At 45.5% G+C, this 23,912-nt stretch overlaps 1 protein-coding gene across 1 annotated transcript in view; it reads left to right on the top strand.

Moving 5' to 3' along the window:
* Window positions 1-23,912, top strand: part of CACNA1H (calcium voltage-gated channel subunit alpha1 H) — a 191,087-nt gene that overhangs the window by 140,531 nt on the left and 26,644 nt on the right. The window contains exons 11-25 of the mRNA XM_015876890.2: window positions 2,953-3,104; window positions 4,123-4,308; window positions 5,010-5,127; window positions 6,540-6,695; window positions 9,853-9,943; window positions 12,249-12,457; window positions 14,062-14,496; window positions 15,196-15,296; window positions 15,691-15,814; window positions 15,947-16,015; window positions 16,125-16,309; window positions 18,350-18,476; window positions 19,064-19,189; window positions 19,797-19,886; window positions 20,838-21,051. Coding sequence (XP_015732376.1) covers window positions 2,953-3,104; window positions 4,123-4,308; window positions 5,010-5,127; window positions 6,540-6,695; window positions 9,853-9,943; window positions 12,249-12,457; window positions 14,062-14,496; window positions 15,196-15,296; window positions 15,691-15,814; window positions 15,947-16,015; window positions 16,125-16,309; window positions 18,350-18,476; window positions 19,064-19,189; window positions 19,797-19,886; window positions 20,838-21,051 — 2,383 coding nt within the window. The remainder of the gene's footprint in view (window positions 1-2,952; window positions 3,105-4,122; window positions 4,309-5,009; window positions 5,128-6,539; window positions 6,696-9,852; window positions 9,944-12,248; window positions 12,458-14,061; window positions 14,497-15,195; window positions 15,297-15,690; window positions 15,815-15,946; window positions 16,016-16,124; window positions 16,310-18,349; window positions 18,477-19,063; window positions 19,190-19,796; window positions 19,887-20,837; window positions 21,052-23,912) is intronic.

Raw genomic sequence — 23,912 nt, 5'->3', positions numbered from 1 at the left:
AACAAAGCATCTGGTAAAAAGCAAAAGATGCCTCTTTAGAACTACCCTCTTGGATGTGGATCGTTTTGATGCCAAGCTTTGTTAGCCACTCCTTGCTAGAAAGGAAGGTGCGTTTTGCAGCACAATCACATCTCAAGCAAAAAGTCTGCAATTTCCTTTTCTGAGCAGGTCAAAACAAGACATGATAGCAATTCGAAAGCTTTATTGCAACTTCATTTTCTTCCGGCCAGGAAGTTTGACAGAAATAATCCTTGCCATGAAAAGTTTTGTTTTCAGCAAATCAACATTTTGTTTTTCCCAGAGAAAAAAAAAAAAAAAAGGCTCCTGGAAAAATTCCTGATCTGGGGTTGGTTTGAATTTGAGCAACACAACAGTGTCTCCTAGTGGCTGACTCCAGGGGAATGGCCAAATCCATCTTGGCTTCCAGCTGTCTCTTCCTTGACCCTCCTCGTAGATCTTTGCTCATCAGTACTTGAGGAGAAGTGGGAAATGAATTGCAATCTGAGCAACAAACTATTTCATAAGCCATAGAAACACCCACTGCAGGCTGTTTTCTAGGCTCCGGTTGGTGTTGAAAGAAGGTAATTACATTTGAAGGAGGTATCCCTGGATGTTTGGCTCATCTGCTGTTCAGTTTCCACTCTAATAATACAGAAGCTCAGCCAGCATGAAGGGCCATCCATCCTTGTCACTGCCTAGTGGGTTCTGCATGCAGGTCACTGTGAGACTGCACTCCCACCACCTCACATTCCAGCAGTCCTTGTTGCCAAGTGAGTTCTGCCTCACACCGGGTATGACCACTAAAGGATAATGAAGATCTCATCTGAAGCACGATTATTGGCTTTGCAGCATTAGCCTGCTGCCATCACCTTGCCCAGGCTTCCCCCATCATCATTCTTGATCTGCTGGATCAGCTCCTCACCACTGCTATTGATAATCTAGTTTGCATCCTCTCCTTTCCTTCTTTCTCATGCCCTCTCTCACTGCCCATGGCAGATTGCTGCAGCTTTTCTTCTGAACTCAAATACGACGCAAAAGCTGAAGAGTAAACGATAGGGGCACCGAGTTGTCAAAGGAAATTGGCACATCAATTTAAGCAGTTATAGTGGCACATTAACTGGTTGCAATCCCACGCGTACAACAAACCGTGGAATCCTGTAAGGAGACTCGTTCTGCTGCCTGGAGGGCTACAGGAATTTAGCAAGCTATTCTGCTTCTTGTCAAGAGTGCTCTTGCATAACCCCAGCCGAGGATGCCATGGGCATGGTATCCTGTCACCACTGGCACTTACAGTGTGGCTGGCAGAGCCAGCAGGGCTCTATTTTGGGTGCAGTCTCCACTGGGGAGCTGGTAAGTTGCCATCTTCAAGCAGTCCTTTTCTTCAGCTGGCTTTTCCAGGATGTTTTGGCATTGTCGGGGGAGGGAATAGCGTGGCAAATGCTTGTTGATGGTAGGGAGGGAATCGCTGTTTCTACAGTGAGAGAGGTGTAGGGAGGGACAGCCCAGGGGCCGTGCTGTCCTGGTGCTCCATACAGCTGCCTGGGTCACCCCTTGCTGGAAACTAAAGAATGGAAATTGGACAGTCCTTCCCCTGGTGTCCCTTAGTAATTAGTGTATATGAATTGTAATCATGAGGACTGCAGCTCTTAGTGCTGTTTCTCTTGGATAAATGGTTGAGCAAAAGGCAGCCTATTGCATAAAGTAATTTAGTCTATGAGTGATGGTTCATTAGCAGCCCACAGACTGTCGCTGCCGATAGTAGGGGCTGTGCAGGCTCTTCCTGGTATCAAGTTAACTCTTTCCCCCTCTCTTTCAATTGCCAGAGATTTGCTTTACAGAGCATGGAGTTAAATGTGGTCGTGCCACAGGATTACAGAGGCATTCTCCCTTCAGAGCCACAAATAACGCAGCAACATCCCTAAGAAACTGCCAACTATTAACATAGCGTCTAGTGATGGATGGGGAGTAAAGGAAGTTATTATCAGTCAGGAGATGAGTCAGATATGAAAATAACACCTTTTTCTAGGCAATATTATCACATTGAGGAAATGAAAAAGAGTCATCTTCTTTTACAAAGGAATGGGTCGTGAGCATTAGAAATGCGCACTGCAGAGCTCGGTGCTGTTGGAGCAAACCCCAGCCAGCCTTATGGATGTGTCCCTGCTGTGCCAGGTTCTTGCCATGAATCAGGAGCCCAGGTGCGAGGCAGGCACTGCTGCACCTCCCAGGAAGGGAATTTCTGAGGCCATGTCTGAAATATGAGGTTGTAGCCGAAGGTGATTTGGTGCTGATGATGGAGGAGGGAAATGGAAAAATCAGTGCTTAGTAGGTGTAAGCTGCATGCAGACTTGTTCAATCAGAGAAACCCACTCTGATCCTAGAGGGAATTCTGGCACTCACAGCTCTACTGCTGTCTCTTTAACAAGGTCTGTTGTGAGTTACTGACTAGGACTTCAGAAAGAGAAATTGGCTTGGATTTTTTTTTAGGGGTGATTTCCAAAGGCACTCAAGGGAAATAAAACTATTGATCCTTGCACAGATATTTGTTTTCTTAATACTTTTAAGAGCTATTCATAGGAAAAGTGCTTTGTTTGTATGTGAATAGAGCTGTGCTGTGTTGAAAGTACTTTTGCGTGGGATATAGCAGAACCCATAAAGCTCTGCAGTAAAAACAGCGTGAGTGATGCAGTTCTAAATAGAAGACTTAAAAGCCATACTACCTTCGTAGATGTTCTTGTAAGAATGGACAAGCACCCTCCTATGCATAGTTTCTTGGGTCCTTATATTGAGTGCACTTGTTTTGACACTGCTCCAAAAATGGGCTGGGATTCCTTGTTTCCAATAAGACCCTGGGAACTGTGGGAGGGACACAGGAAAACAGAGAGGAACATATCAGCCCATGGCCATTTCCTCTGTGCATCTGTTTGACCGTGTTGCTTTCTTGCCCTGTAGCCAGAGGAGCTGACCAACGCCTTGGAGATCAGCAACATCGTCTTCACAAGCCTGTTTGCCCTAGAGATGCTGCTCAAAGTCCTTGTCTACGGCCCCTTTGGCTACATTAAGAACCCGTACAACATCTTTGATGGGATCATAGTTGTCATCAGGTCACTGCCAGTTCTTTCTCCACCGTGGCTTTTCTGCCAAGGGCTTGGATCAGCTGGGGAGTGGGATGGGAAATTGGAATGACGTGACACGTATTAATGCTGAATTCTCTGGCTATCATGGGGTATAATTATGCTGCCCCATTTTAGATTTCTGCCACTAGAAGGGCCATCCAAAGTAAATGGACCTGGCAGATGGAGAGTAAGGTCTATTTACACCACGTGTCTGGCACTGTGGTTCATTTTCCACTGAAGTGCAGAACTGCTGGTCCTGGGAAAGGAGTGCTGTGAGTGTCCATATCCCAGCAGTGCACATCTCCAAACTTAACATGCAACTCAGGCCAGAGCAGGGCAAGCAGGAGGGTAAGAGAAGGCAATGTTCTGCTCTCCTCTCCCAAGGCAATACTGTTTTAGCCTACACCAGGGATGGCACAGCGTGCACATGAGAAGGTTGTGCAGCACCTCTCCATGCTGGGATACGATTTACCAACACTTGGTTGATAATTTGAGACAGAGGAGGCAGGCACACATATAAAGTGTAAATCAAGACAGTGCTCTTGTCTTCTGCTGACCCATCCCTTTCATTCAGAGAAGTGAGAAACAGAGAAAAGGCCTAGAACAAAGGCCAGTTGTGGCTTGTTAAATATTAAACATAAATCAAACCAATCTACCCCCACAAATGTAAATCCCTCTGCTAATAAGCTTGGTGCAAAATTGTGATCTACTTCTTGTGGCTAGTCTTGTGGGTGTGTGCAGTGACAGCAGGAGATGTGCTGTGTTGTGAATAGCCACAAGCAAGGGAATTAAAGAACCAAGAAACCAGCTATAAAGGACATAGGTTGTGCATGAGCTTGCGGCTCTACACAGCTGGGAGCAAAAGTGTTTTTCAAAAGCGAGAAAGCAGCAGCAAATAAACTACCCCTTTAGGACTTAAATGGTGTGATATCCTGCAACAAGCCAGCCTGCTTAGGGCTTTCAGTGTACAGGACTGCGGTTTATAGTTCTTCTTGCCTTCCTGCAGCGTCTGGGAGATCATCGGGCAATCCGATGGCGGTCTTTCTGTGCTGCGGACTTTCCGGCTCCTGCGGGTTCTGAAGCTGGTGCGCTTCATGCCGGCCCTGCAGCGGCAGCTTGTCGTCCTCATGAAGACCATGGACAACGTTGCCACCTTCTGCATGTTGCTCATGCTCTTCATCTTTATCTTCAGGTACCAGAGGCTGCAGTTCTTCTCTTTCCATTAATTGTTCCGCTTGCTTATATAATGCATAGATGAGAATGCAGCACGTTTGCGAGGCTGTCTGCGTGACAGCAGTGCTCACAATAGACTGACAAGCAGACATTCAACAGATGATTTATTTCCTTGCAGCCTCTGTTTTCTGTTCAAAACTGTAGTTCTGTAGATGAATGAAGAACACAAACAGGCAACAACAGTAAAACAGTGGCTCTGGAGTTCTTAGGAATCTTCTTTATATGTGTCTCAGCAAGCTGTCAGAAACTGGACTCTACCAGCCTTGTATTTGAGGGGGAGGTTATACAGACTCCGAGGCATTTGTCTGTTTGACTCCATAATGTTCCTTAGGATCCTGTTCTGGATGGATTAGGCAGCTGGCAATGTGGTTTGTCATTTTCTAGAAACAAGAGATGCCTGATTTGACTTCAGTGTAGATAATTATAATGACACACGACACACAGGAGCCAAACAGCAGGATTTGATCGGTGATCATGTGTGTCAGTGATAATGCAGAGCCTGTTTTCCTGAGGGATACCACTGGCACACGGAACACTGGGAGGGGAAAACATGCCCAAAACACAGTACTTTTTTAAAGTACTGCCACCCTTCCTGCAACCGTATTTTGCACAATAATGTATTTCTCCCATTTATTTCTTTTTTTTTTCCTCCCATTCCAGCATTCTCGGCATGCATCTTTTTGGATGCAAGTTCAGTCTGAAGACTGATACAGGAGACACAGTTCCAGATAGAAAGAATTTCGATTCCTTGCTCTGGGCCATTGTGACAGTATTTCAGGTAAGCTCCAAATCCTTTTGTCTGTAAAAGTCTAAGAAGACTTGAAAATCCACCCTTATCTTCCCTTTATAGAGTAGTTAAGGTCAAGACCCGCAGTCTGCTGTCCATTCTTCTCCTGTTGTGTAGATATCTGTCTCCTCACTTGTCTTCACTGCACACACAGAGAATGCACTTTCTGAACAATTGCATTTAACCAAGAGTAGCAAATGCTGTCACAATTCAGAGCTGGAGTTGCTGGCTCTTTATTATGAGGAAGTCTTTATGCCAAAAGCTGTGTTTCCTCTGTGGCCAGGGTCTGTTATATACTTGAAATTACTGGCTATTCCATAATGGAGCAAATAGCTGCTACGTCCAGGACATTCTAAATATAAAGATTAGTCTTTTCTGTTTAAAAGCTCAGTCCTTACAGCCTAAGTGCAGCAAATGGAGCGCAGTGTAAACAGTATTAAGCAAAGTTTCTAAATGCAAGGTGCAAATCAGTCCAGAGCCTTCACTGTGAATGTTGTAACGTATTACAGTTTTTCTTCTTGCAAAGAAGCAAGGAGAAATCAGTTGTAGTCTCAGAGAATTGGTTTGGTTTTGTTCTGTTTTGGTTTTTTTCCAACATAAATACAGACTTCTGCATTTATTCTGACAGTCCCATTGACAAATATAGTTGGTACAGAGCTCAAGGGTTCAACCCTACATCCAATGAAGGTTAACAAGAGACATGGCTTAGCACTACTGACTGCATTCTTACCCCCAGATCTATTCAGGAGGGTTAAAGGCCACTGTAAGCCTGAATTAATGAGCAGCATGCAGCTCTCTTCTGTTTTCCATAGGGCCCTGGATTTCTGAGCTCCAGGGAAGCTAGGAGAGTAGGAGTCCCTGGGGAAGATCCCTTGGAGCAAGACTTTGCAAAGATGCCTATTTTTTTGCCCAGTTTGTCAGTAGTCTTGCCCAATGGAAACTGTTTTATTTCACTGAGTTTCTTAAGCCACCTCATGTCATTTATTTTGTCATATATCATGTTTCCTGCCCTTGAAAATATACCTTAAAAAGAGCATCTCTAGAGGGGACAACAGCCCTGGCCCCAGGTTTGTTACATATTAGTGGTTATTGAAGGAGGCAGTACCCCCACCAATTAATGGAACTTTTGCTACCATATTTTTTATATTGCTAGTCATCTTTATGGGCAGCAGGACATTAAATCCTCCTGCAGAGAGGGGAGGTTTGGTCAGGGGAGAGCTCTCATGTGCGAAGCTCTGACTAAATGAATGTTTTGCTTTCTGTCTCATGAGACCTGCTCATAATTATGCTTAGAAAAGGTCAGAAGGAGAGGAAGAAATGAGGATGTCAGCGAGGAATTGAATGCAGCTGCTGTACATGAGAGGAGTGGAGTAATCAGAGTCTTCCCCTTCACCTCTCTGCAGATCCTCACTCAAGAGGACTGGAATGTGGTCCTGTACAACGGGATGGCATCAACATCTTCATGGGCAGCACTCTACTTTGTGGCCCTGATGACCTTCGGCAATTATGTGCTCTTCAACCTTCTGGTTGCCATTCTGGTGGAAGGCTTCCAGGCAGAGGTAGGAGGTCTGAGCAGGGGGAGGGAGAAAGTGCAAGCCATGTGCAAGCAGGACTGTATGTATCAGTTCACATCAGTGGATCCAACCATGCAGGCATCAATAACCTTAATGTTAAGCAGTGCAGATTAGCTGGGTTTGGCATGTGGAGCTCATTTGAGTCTGTCCTTGCAAATAAGGCCTGCTGGACTTGGCACGAGACTTGGATGAGCAACACTTTGGTTAATCTGCTGCAGGGTGGAAGTCACTTGGGATGGATTTAGCTTGCCTAAATTTCACATATATGCTGTCTTTTGTGTTTCTTCATGGGTCACCTCATGTCATGTGGAGCAGGTAGGATGCAAGCTGGTAAATCCAGGGCTCTGCTTGAGACTCTATCCCCTGTCTGTTATTTGAGGCTAGTGGCACAGCCATTTAAAAAGCCGTCTTGCAAGGCTGCAAACATTAAATTTCAAGATACGATACAGGGCCACATAAATTTCTACTCACACTTGAAGTTAATGTCTGTAACATTGTTTTTCAAAGTCCTGGTGCAAATGCAAATGGAAATGAGTTTGAGACTTAGCAAAAGTCATCCAGTCTCAGTGAAAGCTGGGAGCGGTGCTATCAGAAAGGCTTATGTCACGCTTTGGAATTTTTTAATTATTGCTTTTTTATTTCTGTGACCATCAAGAAGGAAAAGCTGGAGTGGCTTCAGAGACGCACTGACTAAGAAACAAAACGAGAAAGTGGTTTCATTTTTCACCGCCTTAGTTCCCAAGGGAAAGAAACTCTGTTTTTATGGGTTTTTTTCACTTTCCATTTTTATTTTTTTCCCCCAGAAATGGCACCACGCTCTCATTTGCTGTGTTTATATCGCACTTAGACAAGCCATCACAGACCATGGAATATAATTGAAATATTCATGGACCAACAGTTCCCTTCTCTCAAGCCAACACAGCCGCATTATGTCCTTTAAGGATGTCTGCCTAGATTCATTATTAAAACATCCCTCCTAGCTTCCTCACAGCACTAACAGAGAAAAATTAATTGAAACAATGGGAACCAAGACCTGGATTGTGAAAAAACAACCCTGCTGTATGTTGCTGAGGGCTGTTTTGTGGATGCTGAGGGCTGTGAGTGCCACCTGCACACACAGAGGAGATGCGAGTGGTCCAGCTCTCTGCTTTCAGAATGAATGGCTCTGCATTGCATGAGTGAGCATCTTGATGGCTTGTGCAGTGGGGCCCATGTTCTGAAGATCTAGAACAGCTGGCTGCGAGGAGCATGAAGATCCTGTTCCAAGAGCAAGCTTTGTCCCATGAGACAAAGCTAATATTAATGCTGTTTGCTTCCAAACTCATGTCCTTTTCGTAGTGTTTCTTGCTGGCTTTGCTCTGGATACTGTAATACCTTTGCTTTATTCATGTGCTAGGAATGCGTGGCAGATGAAGATGTACGTTCTAGCCACGATTGTGTAGATCCTGTTCCTTACCTGCATGCCTTCTCAGAGGCTGAATCACCTGCTAATACAAAGCCAGAAATATGCAGCCTTGTGCAATCTTGTCTGAGTGTATGATTACAGACCCGGCCTATTGGCTGTCATTTCTTGCTCAGGTTTAATGGCTCCTTTCGGAGCTGTTGTGGACTGCGATTTAAATATGTGTAAGGAGAACTTTTCAAAGCTTGTATTATTCACTCAGTGCTGCCTCGGAAAAGGCCAGCAACCACAGGAATGACATTTGCAGGGCACATTTTGCTCTCCACTTCCATTTATTATAGAATTTGACATCAAGCCTATGGGCTTGTCAGATGCCTCACAGTGAGGTATCAGCTGTGCTACAGCAAAGCCTTCTCAGGGCTGTGTTTTGGCTGCAAGAGCTCGGTTCACTTATAAATGCATAACTTATCTCTGTTTGTAAACCAGAGACTGTTACAGTCTCCTTGGATAAGTCCCAGGAAGAAATGGGAGCTGGATGGAGCTGACTTCTCTTTTTTCATCCCTAGTTCTGTTGGTATGTTGGCAGAAATCCGTGTTCTGACCTCTTTGACTTTGCCCTCCTGCAAAGAAGCTCTGTTAGCAGCGATGACAGACACTGATGTGCACCACTCCTCCCTTGGCTCAGGTGTTTCTTTCCCTTGGGTGGAGAGTGACTCCTGGGAGACTTGTGCAGCTAAGAGGGTGCACATTAGAGCTGCTTGAAGCTCTGAACCATCAGCAATATTTCAGCAAGGACAGTAAAAATTACACTGTGAATCACAGTACACAGTCTCAGCTTGATCTCAGCTTCTGATCTGCCTGTGGAGCAAGTTTGGCAGGCGTATCCCTAGAAAAGAATAGGCTTAGCTGGCCACAAAACCATTTTTAGTACAGACTATTCCTCACTTGCGCTTAGGACAACAAGCAGCCGAATTTCAAACAGGATCACAATTGCATATTTGTGCTTCCATTGTTCCTGTGTCGTTTTGAAACCTGCCCCAGAGCTGCTCCAGAGAAGCCAAAAAACCTTCCAAAATGATGCAGATCTTTCAGCTACTCTGCAGTGGTGTTTCTGTTCCGATACAGAGAAAATTAATAAGGGAGCTTAAACCTTTCAGTCATCCTGTCTGTTTGGCTGCACCGGTTAGCAGCATCACGGATGAAATTAAGTTCACTAACGCTTTAGCACCATGTCTCTAGAAACTGTGGTAATTTGTTCAGGCATCAGTTAAGGAGCTCTGCTCCTTTCTCTAGGCTCAGCTGCTTCAGTCCAGCCTCTTGCTACTGGTTTGCATTGCTTTACTGAGGTCTTGATGGATCAAGTCAGCCATGTTGATAGCCTGCCAGAATCCCTTCTCAGTGCAGATCCACCAGCAGAAGAGAACAGGCCAATATCTCTTTGGTGATAGGCTTGCACATGACTTAGGCTGGTCATTATTAGTAGCAGGCTGGGCACAGTGAAGGAACTGTGCAGCAACACTGCAGGAACAGTCATCGCAGTCACAGCATCATCCTTTCTAAGAGTGAAAATGAATCATATCTAGGAAAAAGGGTCATTCCTAGGGCTTGGCAATCTCCTGTCCTAGTCCTCTAACTGACCACAATAAGCTGAGGTATCTCTGAGCTGCTAACTAATCCAAATGGCCTTTGTGCTAAAGGTGAAATGAATCAGATCTGTTAATTAACTTCTTCTCTCTTCAGGGGGATGCCAATAGGTCAGACACAGATGAGGACAAGACATCTGCCAACTTTGATGATGATTTTGAGAAGCTGAAAGACCTCCATGCAACAGGTAGGATCTCCTGTTTTCCCATGAATTTGAGTTGTGCTACAGCTCTGAATCCACAGTCGCCATCTCCTTGAAATGTATGGAAGGAAGTGGAAGAATCCTTTTTGATTCACAATTAGTCTGATGGGTGTGTTAACAGAGCAGCTCCGTGAAGCGTGTTGGGTAGCTAAATGAGCACTGATATTTCCTTTACACAAATGTCTTTCCTAGTTTCAGCTGTAGTAGAATATTCAGCTATGTCTCATTGCTTCTTCTGTGTTGTTACCACAAAAGAGTTTGCTGACAGCAGTATTCTCACACGACGTCTCAGCAGCTCTTCTAATCAATCATGTTCTCATCTGTTCTTTTTGATTCCTCTCACAAGAGTATTTAGGTGAGGTTTGATTGATGGAAATGGCGCTGATTATTTGTGTTACAGGGGGACCTGACAACTGGTTTGAAATAAGTCCACACTGTACTACTGTACAGTAAGTATGGGATAATAGGAGACGGTTTTCACTCTGTAGTGTTTGCAGCGAGGTAGGGGAAAGAATGGGATCAGATACAGAAAGAGTGAATAGTACAGTGGTAAACAGGAGCTGGTTTAGTCTCTCTGTGTTTTTATGCTCAGCTTAAGCTTTTGTTAGGATTACTTTAAGTGTTTCTAAACTAGGGGTCATTTCAGCTAAAGAAATGATGCTGATTGTGGTAAACAGATGGAATTCAGCTTAGGAAGAGGCAGAAGTAATTTGTTGAGGAAGCTGAGACAGAGCTAGATCACAGTAAGGTGACAGAGCTACTCAGGCTGCAGATCAAATAACGAGTTCCAAACTCCAAATGAGGAGAGGAATCTCCATTGCAAATAGCTGGCAAGGAGACTCACAGCTTAAATTTCCTTTGCACCAACTATTTGCTGGACAATTTCAAATAATAAGAGAGTTCTATGGGATAGAAATGTTTTCACCTTTTCTCAGGTAGTAGAAGAACAGAAAACAGGGCTGAGCTTTTTGTCAAAGTCCATGAGAAATGGTGTGTCTCCATAAGCCTCCTGTTTGCCAACCAGTGACTAAACAGCATAAGGACATTAACGATTCTATTACAATGCCATTGGTCTGTAAACAGATACACTGGCAAGGGGAACGTGTATTGCAGATGAGCAATTTTGTGCTGGATCTTCCACCCCTTGAAGTGAGTGGCAATGTTCCCAGGGACTTCTGTGGTGCAGATCAGATACTTGTGTCCAAGCCAGCAACTAAACAGATGATACAGTAGAAGCACATTGCATTACAAAACAGACGGTGGAGGAGAAATAGCAGGGGTAATGTGCTTACTTGGATTTCTCACTGCAGACTTCTCCATCTTTCCTGCCCTTCACAGTTGGTCCCATTCTTTCCCCTCCCTAGGACTGACGCTCAACTAAACCCAGTAAAAGAAGAGTTAATTCAACTTCACTCTTGTGTTTGAAAGTAGGCTGATGGTTTGGGCTGTTATTGCGCTCCATAGGACCAGAGGCATTACATCTGGTCTGTACTCAGTTTGAATACAGTTGTAGCAGTCCATAGGTGCTGTACAGATGAAATGCTTTCTACCATTACCACATTCAGTTACACCATTCAATTTCTCTGTTACAGAAGGTTTATTCTTCCAGGCGTGTAGCTGTTTAGAAGCCGTTTCCATTTCCTGCCCTCTGAACAGATGACTAAAGGCAGTGACTAATGTTTGCTTCGTGCCTTCCACGCGAAGGAACTCAGAGCGCATCAGAACAGCATAAAAATCTCTGCACAGGAGGCTATGTCAGGGAGAACAGATTGACTTTGTAGGCTGAGTTTAGCCAGTCCTCAGTGCCCTTTACCTGGAAACTCTCTTTCAGAACCAAAAAGCTGTGACTCCGCTCTCCTAATCCCCTGAAACACCAAGCAAAAGAAGCTTCCTTTAGAGAACACTATGGCATTTGCTTTGTGTCTTTCAGTGTGGTCAGTTAATCTCAGTATTCCCCACAATTTTTTATCTCTGGTTGGTGGAGTTCCTGAAAGACCCAAGGAGAAATGTCTGTTTTGATGAGTGATTTTTTTTTTTGACTCAGAGTGTGGTGATGCACTGGAACAGGTTGTCCAAGCATGTTGTGGATGCCCCATCCTTGGAAACATTCAGGGTCAGGCTGGATGTGTCTCTGGGCAGCATGATCTGCTCATTGGTGACCTTGCACATAGCAGGGGGTTGAAACTGGATGATCATTATGGTCCTTTTCAACCCAGTCCATTCTGTGATTCTGTGATTCTTTCACTGTGGCTGAACATCCACTGTGTGTTCTCTCTCCCCTTCTTTCCAGAGATGAAGATGTACTCACTTGCCGTCACCCCGAATGGGCACCTGGAGGGCAGGGGCAGCATGCCACCCCCTATAATCATGCGCACCGCTGCCACACCGATGCCCACCCCAAAGTGTTCCCCACACATGGATTCAGTGCACACTTTTGTGGACTCGAGGAGAGGGAGTAACGCTTCTCTAGATCCCCTGACCTACGATCAGAAGTCCTCGGTAGGTTTTCAAGGCTATCAACTCTCACTCAAGTGCCTGAAAGTAGCACAGGCGTTGCATGCATTAAGTTCTATGCAGCGATTCTGGTTTGCTGGGACTTCTGGTGCTGCCACAACTCAGCAGGGCCAGCTGTTGTGTTCCTCACTGTGTGTACATTGCTGTAAAATGGAGAAGGCAGAGGGATGGGAAATATGCAGAAAGGCAGAAGAGCAAATTCCAGAGGGAGAAATGAGTATGTGTGATACTGTTGGCAGGACAGTGACAGCATTGCATTCAATGACAGTGAGTGTGTGAGGTGGGCAGAGAGGGATGCACTGGGATTCAGTGTTTTCCTGCCCAGTATCTGATCAGAAGTCCATGTCAGGCCTCCTCTCTGGAGAGCAGCAATGTGAAATAAGTCACGGGTTCATGCAGCCGGCCTAGCAAACCACTCTGAGGAGAAGCAGGCACTTTCTGCCAAATTCACTGGCCATGCTATGCTGTCTTGGTGTCAAGTGTCCCTGCGGAGCAGAATGAGTATAAGCGTTTTAGGGTTGGAGCTGGAATCTGCAGGAAATGAAGCATTTGACCCCAGCAGCTGAGCCCCCTTTACCGTATGGCAGCCCTGTTGGAGGGGAAATAGAGAAAGCAAAATGTGAGCAGACTGATTGCCACTGGGCACAGCTCACGGAGCAGAGATCAGGCTGGAGCTGGCTGGCGTGGCAACTGATTGTATTTTGCCTGCAACCAGGGAGCAGGAGGGCAGCTCTGTGAAAACAGAGGGAGCAGAATTAATAGACAAAGTGGATTTCTGCTGCTGTTTATCTGTCCTATTCTTCTGGTCTGTAACTGCAATATCATGTTCAAATCAAGGCAGCAGACTGTGAAGGCTCTTTATACAGAGACAGTCAGGATCCCTTTGGTAAGCTGCTTAGTCAAGGTAATGCTTTTGAAAGGAAAATAGAGATGACTGCTGTTTGCCTTGGGGATTCGTGGGATTGTGAGTAGCTGGAGAGGGTTGTTCATGGTTTGAATCCTCTCTCTGAGAACACGTCAGTGCCAACAGCCAAAGGGAGATGAAGCAGTCAAAGGAGAGCTGGCCAACATTGAGGAACAGGAGGAGAAAGGCAGTTTGCCTTGTTTCTATGCTGGGAGGAAGCCATGAAGGGAGTTTTCCTTCTGGTTTTCCTGTGCTGACCTTAAGTGTTCTTAGTGTAACAATCACCTGCCAACCAAATGGCACTAACACACTGCTCACAGCCAGGAATTCACTGTGAGAAAGACATTCATTCTACCTTCTTATGCAGCATATTGAAGAAAAAGCAATGCAAATTTGAGCACAGTTTCCAAGTGACTTGGGTGACCCTTCTGGAAGCCAGGGAGGTTGTGTGCTAAAACCACTTGGATGTGAGGAAAGAAAATGCTGCTTTGGCAGTTGCATCTTTGGGTTCAGTTCTTATGCACAACTGCCATTCCCAGGACAGTAGGATGTGATGCAGCGTGGAGGTTTGGTTCGGTAGCTGTGCTATGAGTTTAGTCTAAGGAATGCCTTCAGTCTGGAGAAAATGTCATACCCTTTCCTTCTTCCTGCAAACAAACCCTCAGATGTCTTTCTCCTCTCTCAGTCCAGCCTCCGCAGTTCCCCTTGTGCCAACTGGGGTACCAACAGCAACTGGGGAAGCCGACGCTCAAGCTGGAACAGCCTGGGCAGAGCCCCAAGCCTCAAGAAGAAGAACCAATCTGGTGAAAGAGAGTCTTTGCTCTCCGGGGAGGGGAAAGGCAGCACAGACGATGACTCTGATGATGCCAAGTCCAGCACGGTCAGCAGGCCCTCATTGCACCGCCGGGCAGAATCCTTGGATTACCGCAGCTCCCTCGACCTGCCCGAGCTGCTGCAGCTGCCCCCCATGCGCCATTCGCTCAGTATCAGCCCCATGGCTGTTCTGCCTGCTGAGTACCAAGACTGCAATGGCAAGATGGTGCACGTCCCCAGCGAGTTCTTCCTGCACATCGATGGCCACAAGGAAGAGGCCGTGGACTATGAGGATGACATGGAGGATGTAAGCTGAGGGGAAAATTGGGTACTCGTGCATTAAGTGGCTGCTTAATCAGACACTTTTAATCAGCCTGAGCTCCAAGAAGGCTGATTAAAAATCCAGCCCAGGCTCAGATGTGTTGGGGCCTGTTGGCTGGTATAGATAAAACCAATCTATGGCTTTCTGTTTCCCAAAAGGTTTTCACACTAATGGTGTGGGCTGTTACACTTGCAGTGGTCTCTAACAGAATGTGCTGGCATTTACCTGTTTTCTTTTTGTCTGGCTGCTATTGTCTTCTTGGTCAGGAAGCCTCCAAAAATGAGCTGTAGACCAGAGAACTCATGACTTTGCTCTCAGGAGCTGTTTGGTATCTTGAAGGTTTGGAAATCCAGAAAGAGTGTTTTTTTACACTGTTTAATTTTGTGATTGTTTGAGGCCTTTTTGGTTCTGACACAACTTTGGATCTCAAAATGACACATACCTAGGAGCCTTGATTTGTCATGTTTGTAAAGCAGCCCCTTTCTTTCCCTCCTTTCCCCCCTATTTCACTGGAAAAATATGGCAACCCCTCCCTATGCGTGCCTTAGCTCTGCCCCAGTGCTGGGACTACCTTCAGGCACTCTGAAATGCCCAGGTACTGCTCCCTTTCACAAAAGGACTGTGGAAGCTGAAGAGGCAGGAAAATAAAAGAGGAAGAAAAGGTGTTTCTTCTTTTCTATCCAGAGTTACTGCTACCGGATTCGTAAAGTCCTGGAGCCCTACAAACCAGAGTGGTGCAAGAGTCACGAGGATTGGTCCCTCTACTTGTTTTCCCCACAGAATAGGTAAGAAATCCCAGCCCACCATGTCTGAGCAGTAAAGGAATATGACATTTATAGCTGACCTTGCCTTGGGAAAGATCCTTCCAAAGCAGAAGTACTGAGTGTTTTATAAATCTGACCCTTGATTTTTAGGTAACTTTTCTGTTAACTGTGGCAGAATTGTTGCATGGGTCACTCCATGCCTGTCTGAGAAGAAGAATGGTTTAACCATCATTTATAATAGCTGTTATTATGCCTGTTTACTCTTTATTTATTTCTGATAATGGTAGAAACTTGTGTTTGTTGAGGGAGACTTGTTCACCAACGTGGGCTGATGCTGGTGGCTTTCAAGGACACGCTGTTCAGGTGGGAGTCTCTTTCTAACCCAAATATCTGAAGGTTATTTATCTTTCTCCAGGTTCCGAGTGATGTGCCAGAAGGTCATTGCCCACAAAATGTTTGATCATGTGGTGCTGGTCTTCATATTTCTCAACTGCATCACAATAGCACTGGAGAGACCAGACATAGATCCGCACAGCACCGTGAGTGATTTCATTCCTTGATCTCACACGAACATCTTAATCTTGGCAGTGCAAGACCCTGAAAGATAGAAGATGTTTGTTTCCTATCCTCTTTAAATAACATGCTGCTTTTTGCTACTTTACGTTTTGCAGGAGAGGATATTCCTGAGTGTTTCTAATTACATCTTCACTGCAATCTTTGTGGCTGAAATGATGGTTAAGGTAATTACATCTCCATCCCATGACATGTAGTGAGGCCTGACAGAGGCTGAAAATCTGACTTAGTTATGATACGGATGCAGTGTGTATGTCCCTTCTCTCCTGGCTGTAGGTAGTAGCTCTTGGCTTTTTCTCTGGGGAGAACACCTATCTGCAGAGCAGCTGGAACGTCCTGGATGGAGTCCTGGTCTTCGTATCTATCATAGACATCATTGTCTCCATGGCATCAGCAGGAGGAGCAAAGATCCTGGGTGTCCTTCGTGTTTTGAGGCTGCTACGGACCTTGAGACCTCTCCGGTGTGTTCCTGGATAGGGTTTGTTTTGTGTTCATAAATCAGGAATTGGGGAAAAATGCGTATGATCATCAAGGCGTTGCTTACTAAGACAAAAAGCTGAACCATGGTATCATCTTTGGGGAGCTCTTATCTTGTGAAACCCTTTGAAAAGAGTGAAATTAGTTCTAATTATAACTTGTCTTCTCCAGTGTGGAGAAGAGCGGATGGCGTTTGGAGCGAGTGGTGTTATCATATCCAGGCAGTTAGTGCACTGAATGCCTCCTCCAGCCTGCAGTTTTATCACCGTTTTACAAATCAGTCTGGCTCCTTGTTAAACTGTGCCATTCCCAAGCAGGAAGGTAGCATTGGCTGGGAGAGAATTTGCAATTGAACAGGTGCTGATGATAATTTGATAAGCTCAGGCATCTGTATCTCCTCTCCTGTGCCTGCGTATCTAACATCGCTGCAAAACACTTTAGCTCTCAGCTAGGAATATGAGTGAGAGATGCTTTCATTATGGGAGAAAAGACATAAAGAGAATTTGTATTTTGTTTACAGTGATGCAATAACAAAGGGTGTTAATGCTTGGGGGATATTTATCAGCTCGTGGCTCCTGTTCTATTTCCATCCTGTTCAGCAAGAAAGAAACACGAGGCTTTTCTCATGAAATTTCAGTGGCAGTAAGATAGGCACCTCCAGAGGCCTGTAGGCTGTCTCATGAAAAGCTGCTTGCTTATGAGAATATTAGAAAGAGGCAATCTTGTTTAGGCCCATGACTGACAGAGCAAGAGCTGTTTGTCTGCTGCTCTGTATTTCCTTGGTGACAAATAGCTTTAGAAGTGTTTGCCTCCTCTCTTGCTCCCACACTCTGTTCTGTTGGTGGCAGTGATTTCCCCTTGCAGTGCTGGCTGCTCTGGTCACCCTGGACAAACTGTGGCTTGGCTTGCTTTCATGGCACCTGTCTGACACACATAACTAGGGACAGAAATCAGGAAGCAGGCAGCTCATAAGCAAAAATAAAGGGAAAAAAGAATCGGTCTTGGAGAATCCAACCAGGCCGGATCCTATTAATAGAGAGGAATCCATCACGCCTGAGGGTGGCTTCGCTTATTACAGCTTCTGGGATTCCTCCAGGAGCCATTCCTAATGCTTTGTAGATGCAGTTCAGACAGCCACTTTATGTGCAGCCCAGCAAGACCATATTGAAACCCTCTGTCCCTGCAGCATACGCTTCTGATGTTTTCTTTGTCTGGCAGGTATGAAAGGGCTTTATTACCCTGCAAGGGCTCTGCAGGCTCCTCCTAAAAAAAACCCATGGTGTTCTTCAGTCCATACACCTGCCTGCCCAGAAAAGCTTGCTCAGGCTGGTTACACCTCTGTGTGCAAACCGGTTTTTCAGACACCTATGGGAGAGCCATTCTCTAGGTACTTAAACAGAAAAGGAAGATACTTGCTGTCCACAATACCTGCTCCAGGCTGTGCTCAGAGCATGCCTGGTCTCTTCATCACCTCACAGCAAGCAAGCCATGCTGCTCTTTAATGGGATGACCCTTTGGCTGTGGAGCTGTTGGTCACAGGTCCTTATTGGTGAAGAGTCCACTCAGGAACTAATTACTGCGTGAACTGAAATTCAAATCAAAATGACTATTTTTGAGATGCTGTCACAAGGCCTGGGCCAGCAGGGCAGCAGAGCACTTGGACCTTGCTTGTGAGGGTTCTGGTAATCCCAATGGTGGCAAGGTGGGCATTGCTTTGTGTCCCTCTGCTTTGATCACAGGGGATCAAGCTGTAATAGGATCTTCCATGATATCATGCCAGTAGAGAGTATTTCCTCCTCTCTGTTACTAGAAAGTGGTTGTGACACTTTCTGTTGTTGTGAAAGTGGTTGCCTAACTTCATCAGTAATCGTCTCTGAATGCTGCCTGCAAATAGAGAGGGGCTGTGCGATAGCTTTGCTGCTGTCCAAACAGGAGGGGAAAATCAAACATACAATAATATGAAATGCATTAAAAAAGAAAAACAAAAGAAAAAAAAAGGCTTTATTGTTTTGCTATTTTTTCAGAGTCATCAGCAGAGCCCCAGGTCTGAAGCTGGTGGTAGAAACCTTGATCTCCTCCTTGAGGCCTATTGGGAATATTGTTCTCATCTGCTGTGCTTTCTTCATTATCTTTGGGATTTTAGGGGTGCAGGTAGAGTATTTCCCTCATCACTGCCATCTGTAAGCAGCTGCTGCCAAAGAATTTTTGTCACCTGGGGTTAAGATGGAAGTAATGAGTTTGAATCTCTCCAGGAAAAGATTTCAGTTAGTTCTTAGGAAAGAAAAGCCAGACCCTAAAAGCAGTTCTCAGGGGGGGAGTTGACATCTGCTTATTAGAAGGTGCACAGGATTAGAAGACAAGACCTCCCTGGCAACGGGTAGGAAAAAACAGATTTCAGCTATCCTGGCTTGCTCTGTGTGCTGGGATTTATAGGATATAGGCTCTTCCTCCAGAGGAGAGATTCCTATCCGCCCCCATAAAAACAGAGCAGGATAGAAGGATCTCCTTCCTTCTGTTGTGTCTGAGGCAAGAAGCACCTCTGTCTCAAGACCTGAATTTTCACCTGGGTTAGTTTCCTGCTGTGTGTGTTGAGACAGGTATCTGAGCTGGGAGGAAAGAAAGGGAATTTGAACTTGGCAAAAAGCTCTACCAGGAGACAGAGAGATAAATCAGGGGGACAACTTTTCCACAGCTGCTCCTTTTTTGTTCTTCTTTCTTTTTTGGCTTCTCAAATACAGCTTTTTAAAGGCAAATTCTACTACTGCGATGGTCCCGATGTGAAAAACATCACTACGAAGACTGACTGCACTAATGCACACTACAGATGGGTTCGGCGGAAGTACAACTTTGACAATTTGGGACAGGTAAAGTCCTCACTGTGGGATTTTTTGGTACCAGTTTTTAGTAAGTGAGCATTTAAAATGTATTTTTGAGAAAGGTGTAGAGCATCTATCAGAGGAAGCTTCCAAGAATGACATAGATATCATCAATCAGAAACAACCCAGACTTTGGGTAGGAATGAATCAGGTCACCTGTTGATGTTTTGCAATCAGACTTCCTAAAGTTAAACAATTCCTCTTTAATAAGAGAGTTTTGTCTTAGAAGAGCTGTTTTTGCATGGATCTCAACTGTCACTTTTAATCTTTTGTCTTCCCAATGTTAGATTTACAAATCAAAAACCAGTAGGGTCTCCTATACTGGCTGGAAAGCCCATAGTAGAAACTGGGATGTATCCTAATTACTTTATGAAACCTCATGACATTTGGCCAGCCTGACGTATCAATTTGCTCACTTTTAAGTCAGATGTGCAAACAGGTAAAATCAGAGCACAGTATGTTGCATTTCTCCACCAACTCCAGGCCAGATCAAGTGTTAGGAGCTGTGGATTGTTTGGTTGAGCATTGCCTGTTACTGGTTTCCTCCTTGGGGGCTAAAATGCTACAACAGTCTTCCCTGCCTTTCTTCATACAGGCCCTCATGTCCTTGTTTGTCCTTTCCTCCAAAGACGGCTGGGTGAACATCATGTATGATGGTCTGGATGCTGTGGGTATTGACCAACAGGTAATAAATGAACTGAGAGATTAAGAGTGCTGCCATCAGAAATTCCATACTTGGGTGACTGGTTTTTGAAGTTCCATAAGCTGCATGTGTTTGTATCTCTTACTTCATCAAGCATCAGTGATATACCCAGCCAATCTGCATTTTCCTAGAACCACAGAATCACAATAGAATCATAGGATCAAGTGCCAGGGAGGAGCAGAACTATGGGACCTACCTGAGGTCCATATCAGACAGCTGAGTGTTGCTGCCCTCCACTGAATGGCTCTTATAGTGGCTGCACCCCTTGCAGTATACAGCCAAGCACTGATGGGGATTCTGATTACAGTGATAGTTCTTGAGTTATCCCATGTGTTCTATTGCACTGTGGCTCCGTGGAAGACCTGCTGAATATGAGCAGACAAGCAAGAGATGGGGAAACAACCAGAGACATCATGAAAGAAGCATTCAGTTTGTATGATGTGAGACATCAGCAAAGGTTACTCAAGAGTCTTCAATGGGTCGTATCTGACAGTAATTACAGTAACCCTCTGCATTCAGTTTTCTCCTGCTTCAGAAGGTCCCATAACAAGCAAGAAACATTAACAGTGAGCACTTACCTCAAAAAAATAAGCCAAAACTTGTCTTTACCTACAAAAAAAGTCATCGAGGTGGGATGATTACAGATGCACTGAAATTTATTTTAAACTACGTGAAGTAAGTGCCAAAATAAATAGAGAAATTCCATAAGCTGAGTTATGGAGACATGGGCAGGTTTTACAAAGAAAAAAAAAATCACAATTCCAGTCAGTAAAAAATGAATAAGAGGAAAAATGTAAGTCCTCCCAGCACTCTCCTCCTCCCCACACACTGTGCTGTCTTTTAGCTACGTGGTGCCAAAGATGCCGACTTACACACATCTCATCCACGCCACGTCTCCTCTCTCTCTCATTTTTTTCTTCTCCGCCTCACTAGCCCATCCAGAACCATAACCCTTGGATGCTTCTCTACTTCATCTCCTTCCTGCTCATCGTCAGCTTCTTCGTGCTCAACATGTTCGTGGGGGTCGTGGTGGAGAACTTCCACAAGTGCCGGCAGCACCAGGAGGCAGAGGAGGCCCGACGTCGGGAGGAGAAACGTCTGAGACGCCTGGAGAAAAAGCGCAGGAGTAAGGAGATGTACCTGTCTGGTCGGTAGACTGTGTTACAAACCAAAATCTTTCTGAGCCCTGCCTGCTCCCAAAGCAAGACTTTTTGTTTCTCTTTGGTTTTGTTTCCATGGGATTCCAAGAGGCTGTTTTGCTTCGTTACTTGGTTGGCGGTACCTTAAATCTCAGGTTGCCAACACCCTGGAATTGTCCTCTACAAGCCTGATGTAAAGCATTACCTGTTTACTTGGCTGGGGAGCGAATCCTCCTCCAAGCAGAGTCCTGTAGAAGGAATGCTCTGCAAGGCAAAGGTGTCCCTAATGCTGCCAAGCACCAAGCAGAAGCTTGTGGTGTGACTGAGGGATGCAGCGAGTAAACAGCTGCAATGCTTGCTGTGCATGTGAAGGCTGGTCCTGAGGACGCCCCTGAGGCTTAATGTGCCGCTTGCGTATGATGATGGTGATGGTTTGATTTATCGATTCTTTTCTTAGCCCAAGTAGTTGTAATGCTTTTTAGCGTCCTAGCGCATGGCCCCGCATGCTATAACCACGATGCATGAGGGCATGAGCATACCAACAGCTCTGAGATGGGGCTGTCCAGAAAAGCCTTCTTGGGAAGATGTCCATTATAAGAGATGCTTGCCCCTCTGCAGCCTGGGGAAAGTCCTTCAGTGCTACGTGCTGGCACTGCATTTGTTTGGCGCTGCACAGTATATGTGCAAATATTGACCAGATGCAGGACCATTAGGGTGCAGCAGAAAATATTTAGCTGAAATCTGCTTCATTCAGTAGAAATAATCAGACCAGACCAGAGAAACACTGGAGCGTGTGCTCCTTTCGTCACTCAAACCTTCCCAGGGTTTCTCATGTATTAATTCTCACCTCCGCTGCTCCTTGGCAGGCTTCACCAGGGATAAACCCATAGCACCTGGAGGGTATTCCTAAGGAAACCACCAGGAAACCTGCCACAGTAACTTCCCAGGCAGTTCTAGCTAACAGGGGTAGCCTGTGTCAGATGCTGGCAAGCATTTTGCAGAAGTGAGCAAGGAAATGTGGCCACTGTGATCAGGGATAGACTGAGGCACAGGTAAGGAGGGGTAGCTTAACCACAGTCAATTGTTGTCCCTGATTAGTAAGTAAATCTTATTACAAGCATGTCAGTGGCTCACTGCTCAGGCACTGAAAAGAGCCAGTCCTTGTCAAAGTGATAGACACGGTTACACTGTCCTTTAGCCAGCTAGATAAAGGTAGGATGGAGTCAAGGAGATGTTTCGTGCTGCAGACCAAAGCACTACAGAGATATAGGCTGTAACAATTCACTGAGAGCACACAGGGAGGAGGACAGCTTTCTGGAAGGGGATCAAGTCCAATAGAGCAAATAAGAGTCTAAACATTTGGCCACGTGTATGGCTTGTAGGAGGTTACGTCCGATCATCTGGCTCTGAGGTCTCCTACCTGCCTCTGTTCAGCCTGGAAAACTCAGCATCCAAATTTGCGTTGTTAACAGGGCAAAATCAAATATCAGATTGCGCATATTGGAGGTTTGTTACATAGATTTGAATGTTTGGGGTTTTTTATTTAAATGGGGGAGGGGGTTTTCTCCTCCTGGGTAATTTAGAAAATGATTGGTTGCATTTGGTAAGAAAAGAAAAAAGATGCTGCAGTCTCAGAAAGATGTGAGATGTGGTTGGTGGTGTGTGGCTGTGAGTCTGCTGGAGTGTCTGTGTGTGTGTGCTGGCATGGGATGCCGCACAGTGATGAGGGGCAGACTGCCCAGATTGCCATGGTACCCCATCTCTGTGCTTCTCAACTACAAGGGGGTGTGGGTGGGAGAGAGCCCAGTCCCCATGGGACAGGATGGTGCACAGGAGAATGGTGGTCCTGCAGAGGAGGCAGGAAGCCACGATGGGCAGTCTAGCAGCAAGCCATGCTTTTCCTTCAGCTGCCATTCCTACCTGAAGAGATTATAGGGGAAGGAAGAACTAGGGCTCTTAACAGCAGCATCCATCCATCTGGAGTTGCCCATCTGTGTGCTACCTTGTCACTGTGTCCTTACTCCTTTCTGTCGTGATGCCTTCTGTGTGTGGTGACCCTGCTTGTGGTTCTGTGTATGGAAATCTTTGGGCACCTGAAGGTTCCTCCATGCAGAAATGCACCATTTGGGCATAGCAGGCAACTCAGGACTGGAAAGGATTTAAACCTTAGCTTGTCAGTGCCCCATCCAAGCAGACCCGAGGTTGTGCAGGTTGGGTCCAGGGTTTGAACCCAGCTGAGCATGGCCAGGACTGAGGGAAGGAAGCAGCATCGTGTGTCAAAACGCGCATCTGCTGTGTGGGTTTGACTGGACAAAGTGTCACACTGTTTTTTGGTGCCTTGGCTTATCCCTTGGCTTATCCTTATCACTGTGTCCCAACAGTGCCCTTCTGGGTGCTCAGGGTGACATGAACTCATCGGTTCCTGTCCTCTTCCTCTCCCATCACCAGTTTGTGAGTGCTTTTCTAATCCATGCAGCGCAGACCCTGTTTACGTGCAAAGTAGGTGCAGCAGCTCTCCAGCACTGCAGTGGGTTTGCCAGTTAATTCTGCTCACATGAAAAAAAAGAAAAAAGAATGGGGAAAAAAGAGGGCAGGGGGTTGAATGTGCCATAGAAATGCATTTGATGTGTTTTTAAAGATAGAACTGCATGGATTTTGGGGTTTTTTTTGCAAAGATAAACTAGAATATTTTTCTGACACAGTCCCTACCTCCATCAGCTCTATCTACCACTTCAATAAGTGTGCAGTAATTTAATCGTCCTGCCACTCCTAAGCCTTTTAATGAAGTTCTCAGAAGACACCGACTGAAAGCAGCCTCCCCAGATTAAAGTCCTTGATTAAAGTCACATGGATCGGTTTGATCTCCTCT

The sequence above is a fragment of the Coturnix japonica genome, chromosome 14, assembly GCF_001577835.2.
Source record: "Coturnix japonica isolate 7356 chromosome 14, Coturnix japonica 2.1, whole genome shotgun sequence".
NCBI lineage: Eukaryota > Metazoa > Chordata > Aves > Galliformes > Phasianidae > Coturnix > Coturnix japonica.
The sequence above is the reverse complement of the archived record's forward strand: the minus strand, read 5'-3'. Positions and strand labels throughout refer to the sequence as shown.